This window comes from Chelon labrosus (genome assembly GCF_963514085.1).
Source record: "Chelon labrosus genome assembly, chromosome: 8".
NCBI lineage: Eukaryota > Metazoa > Chordata > Actinopteri > Mugiliformes > Mugilidae > Chelon > Chelon labrosus.
Window position 1 is genome coordinate 30,478,494 of NC_140358.1, and position 6,000 is coordinate 30,484,493.

At 47.8% G+C, this 6,000-nt stretch overlaps 1 protein-coding gene across 2 annotated transcripts in view; it reads left to right on the forward strand.

Moving 5' to 3' along the window:
* Positions 1–5,462, forward strand: part of abca1b (ATP-binding cassette, sub-family A (ABC1), member 1B) — a 29,855-nt gene extending 24,393 nt beyond the window's left edge. For both annotated transcript variants that reach the window (XM_084550001.1, XM_084550002.1), the window contains exons 44-49: positions 313–454; positions 597–731; positions 1,173–1,276; positions 2,469–2,561; positions 2,662–2,905; positions 4,295–5,462. In XM_084550001.1, coding sequence (XP_084406127.1) covers positions 313–454; positions 597–731; positions 1,173–1,276; positions 2,469–2,561; positions 2,662–2,905; positions 4,295–4,435 — 859 coding nt within the window. In that variant the 3' untranslated portion in view covers positions 4,436–5,462. The remainder of the gene's footprint in view (positions 1–312; positions 455–596; positions 732–1,172; positions 1,277–2,468; positions 2,562–2,661; positions 2,906–4,294) is intronic.
* Positions 5,463–6,000: the final 538 nt, after the last annotated feature.

Genomic DNA, 6,000 nt, shown 5'->3' on the forward strand with positions numbered 1-6,000 from the left:
CAAACTCTGTCCAAGTCAGGACACTCTGAGCCCTTTGCTTGTTTGTTCATTTCATTAGTTGGTTGTGTGGTGTAATTGTGGTGTTGTAATAATGTTATTGTAGTTGTGTTGTTGTTCTTAGTGTAGTAGTTGTGTTGGTGTAGTTGTGTTGGTGTAGTTGATGTAGTTGTGTTGATGTAGTTGTGTTGCTGTAGTTGTAGTAGCTGTGGTAGTTGTAGTTGTGTAGTTGGTGTAGTTGTTGCTGTAGTTGTAGTAGCAGTTGTGTTGCTGTAGTTGTGGTGTAAGCTGTGCTGATTGTGTGTCTCCTGGCAGCATCCTCAGAGAGATCGATGAGGTCCACCAGAACCTGGGGTACTGTCCTCAGTTTGACGCCATCAACGAGCTGCTGACAGGAAGAGAACATCTGGAGCTGTACGCCGTCCTCAGAGGTGTCCCTGAGGACCAAGTCTGCCACGTCAGTCACACTCTACATCTTTATATCTGATCTTCACATGTTTAGTGTCTCTATAGTGTGTATATATATATACACACTATACATATATATAGTATATACAGTATGTTTATATACACACACACTGATGGTGTTTGATTGACAGGTGGCAGAGTGGGCCATCAGGAAGTTGAGTCTGGTCAAATACTCGGACAAAGCAGCAGGAAGTTACAGCGGAGGAAACATGAGGAAGCTGTCGACCGCCATGGCTCTGATCGGAGCGCCCCCTGTAGTCTTCCTGGTAAACTCTTCTTCTTCTGCTTCTTCTTCTGCTTCTTCTGCTTCTTCTGCTTCTTCTGCTTCAGATTGATTGACTCAGTTGCCAGGGAGACAGAGTCTGTTGGACCTTGAGTGGTTTTTAACAGAGCAGCTGTTACACAACAGCCCTCGACCACTGTCAGCCAATCAGAGAGCAGCCTTGATGGCCAATCAGAGAGCAGCTGAGCAGTTAAACAGCAGGATTTGGGGGGGGGGGGCTTGTGTAAGAGGGAGGATTAGAAGGAGCTGCTGCTGTTTAGAACAGAGGAGAAGAAGAGACGTTAGGTCAGAAGAGTAGAAGTAGAGCCGGTGGAGGAAGAGGAGGCGATGCTCCTCCTCCTCCTCCTCCTCCTCCTCACCTTCACCCTGTGCTTCCTGCTCCTCCTCTGGGCCGAGCTCAGCCTGGCTGTCCTCCTCGTTACAGGACGAACCCACCACCGGCATGGACCCCAAGGCCCGCCGGGCCCTCTGGAGCTCCATCCACAGCATCATCAAGGAGGGACGCTCAGTCGTCCTCACCTCACACAGGTAGGACACGCGCTGTCTGTCCACGGGTAGTGTCCTGATGTCTGTCCCTGTCTATCTCTTAGTGTCTCTAAGGACTAACGCTGCGTCCTTAAGGCATGGATGTCGTTAATATTTTGTGCTTAAATGATCCTGTTTTTTGATCTGGGACCTTTAAAGGGGAACTACTGTTGTTTACAACCTGGACCTTATTTCTCGTTTATTCACCCATATAACTTTTGTGTTATTTTCACTCCTTCAGGAGATAATTAGATCAGCGTATATCCATATAGACTGGGGCGCCAAAACACAGCCTCTAAATAACATTATCTGCCTCAAAACTCGTTCATTCCACCAACACTTTGTTATGATAGTCTAGTTCTGTTCCCCGTTGAGTCTGGAGTTACCCGTCATCATCATCATCATCATCATCATCCGGGGTCTGTAGATTGACCTACAGACCCCGGATGATGAGAAGACGTAACTCCAGACTCAACGGGGAACAGAACTAGACTATCATAACAAAGTGTTGGTGGAATGAACGAGTTTCGAGGCAGATGTTATTTAGAGGCTGCGTCTCAGTGTCCTCTAATCTACGCTGATCTAATTATCTCCTGAAGGAGTGAAAATAACACAAAAGTTATATGGGTGAATAAACGAGAAATAAGGTCCAGGTTGTAAACAACAGTAGTTCCCCTTTAACTTAACAATCCACAGAGACGGACCTGGGACAGACCTGGGACAGACCTAGGTGTAAGACTGGACAATCATTATCGAGTCAACCGGCCGAAGTGAAACCATTTTTTTTCTCCATCCCATATTTTAATCCACGCTTTTATCACCACTACTTTACGTCCTCGACTCGAGCTGCTGCCAACGAACGAGAACACATCACCCCAGTTCCAGCATCAGTTCATTTCTGGATTCCTTTTAAGATTCTTTTGTTCTCAGATGTGTTCATGGCCTCGTCCCACAGGGTCTGTCCCAGCTGATCCAGCCCTACGCTCCCCCTCTCTCCCTCGTTGTTTAGTCGTTGTTTGACTCACTTCCTGCTTTTAGATCCTCTCTTAAAACACATTTTAACTCGGTCTGAGATGTTGGTTCATGTTGTTTTTATGATTTGACCTGTTCTCATGTCCGTGTCCAACAACTTTGTCTAACTGTTGATTAAGTTCTTTCTAAATAAGGCTGAGTTGAGTTGGGTCGTGTCTTTCAGCATGGAGGAATGTGAGGCTCTCTGCACCAGGATGGCCATCATGGTCAACGGCAGGTTCAGGTGTCTGGGCAGCGTCCAGCACCTGAAGAACAGGTAACACTTCAAATGTCTCTGTCTCTGGTGGACGTTCTAGTGGACAGGTGTCCTCGAGGACAGGCGTCCTGGTCTCTGTGTAATGCTGGTTGTGTCTCAGGTTTGGTGACGGCTACACCATCATCCTGAGGGTGGCGGGACCCGACCCCGACCTGCTGCCGGTCATGAAGTTCATTGAGAGCGAGCTGAGCGGCAGCATCCTGAAGGAGAAGCACCGTAACATGCTGCAGTACCAGCTGCCGTCCTCCCTCACGTCCCTCGCTCACATCTTCTCCATCCTGGCCAAGAACAAGGACACGCTCCGCATCGAGGACTACTCCGTCACCCAGACCACCCTGGACCAGGTGACACGCCAGAGACACGCCTAGAGACACGCCAGAGACGTGTCTACATACACACCCAGAGACACACCAGAGACATGTCTACATACACACCCAGAGACACACCAGAGACATGTCTACATACACACCCAGAGACACGCCTAGATACACACCTAGAGACACGCCAGAGACACACCTGACACGCCAGAGACATGTCTACATACACACCTAGAGACACACCCAGAGACACACCCAGAGACACACCTAGATGCACACCTAGAGACACACCTAGAGACACACCAGAGACACACCAGAGACACACCTACATACACGCCTAGAGACACGCCTAGAGACACACCTAGAGACACCAGAGACACACCAGAGACACACCCAGAGAAACACCTAGAGACACACCAGAAACACGTCTAGAGACACACCTAGAGACACACCAGAGACACACCTAGAGACACGCCTAGATACACACCAGAAACACGTCTAGAGACACACCAGAGACACACCAGAGACACACCAGAGACACATCTAGAGACACATCTAGAGACACACCAGAGACGTGTCTACATACACACCCAGAGACACACCAGAGACATGTCTACATACACACCCAGAGACACACCCAGAGACACACCTAGATGCACACCTAGAGACACACCAGAGACACACCAGAGACACACCTACATACACGCCTAGAGACACGCCTAGAGACACACCTAGAGACACCAGAGACACGCCTAGAGACACGCCAGAGACGTGTCTACATACACACACCCAGAGACACACCAGAGACATGTCTACATACACACCCAGAGACACGCCAGAGACATGTCTACATACACACCCAGAGAAACACCTAGAGACACACCAGAAACACGTCTAGAGACACACCTGACACGCCAGAGACATGTCTACATACACACCTAGAGACACACCTAGAGACACACCAGAGACATGTCTACATACACACCCAGAGACACGCCAGAGACATGTCTACATGCACACCCAGAGACACACCTAGAGACACGCCTAGAGACACACCTAGACACACCAGAGACACACCCAGAGAAACACGTCTAGAGACACACCTAGAGACACACCTAGAGACACACCTAGAGACACGCCTAGATACACACCAGAAACACGTCTAGAGACACACCAGAGACACACCAGAGACACATCTAGAGACACATCTAGAGACACACCAGAGACACATCTAGAGACACACCTAGAGACACACCTAGAGAAACACCTAGAGACACACCAGAGACACACCAGAGACACACCTAGAGACACCAGAGACACACCTAGATACACACCTAGAGACACCAGAGACACACCTAGAGAAACACTTGGTTCAGCTGAGGTGATGGGGCTGATGGGTAATGTTTGTTCTTCCAGGTGTTTGTGAACTTTGCCAAAGACCAGAGTGACGACTACGTCTCCAAGGACTCTGTGAGGAGGAGGGACGTCGCCATCGACGTCCCAGCACCGAGCTCTGCTGCCGAGGGGGAGGGCCGGCTGAGAGAGAGCGTCATGTGACCACAGGTCTGATGTCATATGACACGGGGGGCGCTGGTGCTTCAGCCCGGACTCAACCTGCTGCAGAGGCCACGCCTCCTCACCTGCTGTGGTGTCATAGTGGTTTAAATATGGCAGTGGGCGGAGTCACCTGCTGCCTCATGCCAGTCAATGCAAATGATTTCCTGTGGAGGCGGCGAGTGGCCACGCTGTCAGACCTCCAGCTCTTCTTCTCTTCCTGATTGAAGCAGAACCAAGTCTGATGAAGAATCATTTCTCACGGCCAAGGGCTCGACTGCGTTTGATTCCGTTTTTAGTTTCTCACTTTTATTTATATGTAGTGGAAACAGAAAGAGCACGGTGGCTTCCTGTTTCCTGTAGCGTTTATCAGCCAATCAGAGCTCTCCAGATGAAGAGTTGATTTTATAGTTTTTTTAAGAAAAGAAAATTTGTTGGTTTGAAACAGTGAAATACCTCCTGAAGCAACGACTGGATTGGTCTGTGATCTGTGATCTGACTGGTCTGTGATCTGATTGGTCAGTGATCAGTGATCTGACTGGTCTGTGATCTGACTGGTCTGTGATCTGATTGGTCAGTGATCTGTGATCTGACTGGTCTGTGATCTGATTGGTCTGTGATCTGTGATCTGATTGGTCTGTGATCTGATTGGTCAGTGATCTGATTGGTCTGTGATCTGTGATCTGATTGGTCTGTGATCTGATTGGTCAGTGATCTGTGATCTGATTGGTCTGTGATCTGATTGGTCAGTGATCAGTGATCTGATTGGTCTGTGATCTGATTGGTCTGTGATCTGTGATCTGATTGGTCTGTGATCTGACTGGTCTGTGATCTGTGATCTGATTGGTCTGTGATCTGTGATCTGATTGGTCTGTGATCTGATTGGTCGTCGATCGTCTCTTTGTCTGGTTTGTGTTGTGCTGCTGATGAAGACGAGCTGTTACTCAACAACAAAATAAAATGAAACAAATCTCTGTCACGTCTGGTTCATTCTGAAGAAACTGTCTCTGTGATTAGAATTAATAACTGATAATAATTAATATATTAATGAGGAGGTACAGTGGTGTGGTGGTTAACACAGATGCCTCACCTGTCCAGGGTGGGATAGGCTCCACCCCCCATGACCCTTCACAGGACAAGAGGTTACACAGGATGAATGAATGAATAGTGATGGTTTGGAAGGTAAAGGGTTAGCGTCTGAATCTTCTGAATCTTTTCTCTGACGTGTTGAGAACAGACGTTGGATTCTTTAAAGATCTTAATGAACCGACTGATGATTGAATATTAAACTAAAGATCAATAAGTCTGTAGAAGAAAAAAACAAACATCAATCTGATTAAGAACAAATATAATAAAGTATCACTAGAGTCATTTCTAGACGTCTGGTTCCAGATTCTCTTCTTGTTTTTAATCATCAGCTGATCCACAGAGTCTGAAAACTCCAGGATGTGTTTGAACGCACCAGGTCAAACCAATCAGAGATGACTCCGTTACCTCCTGACGCTGAATAAACGTGAACACATCGTCTTTGTCAGTGAATAAATTCAACTGAAACATTCGTCACGTGT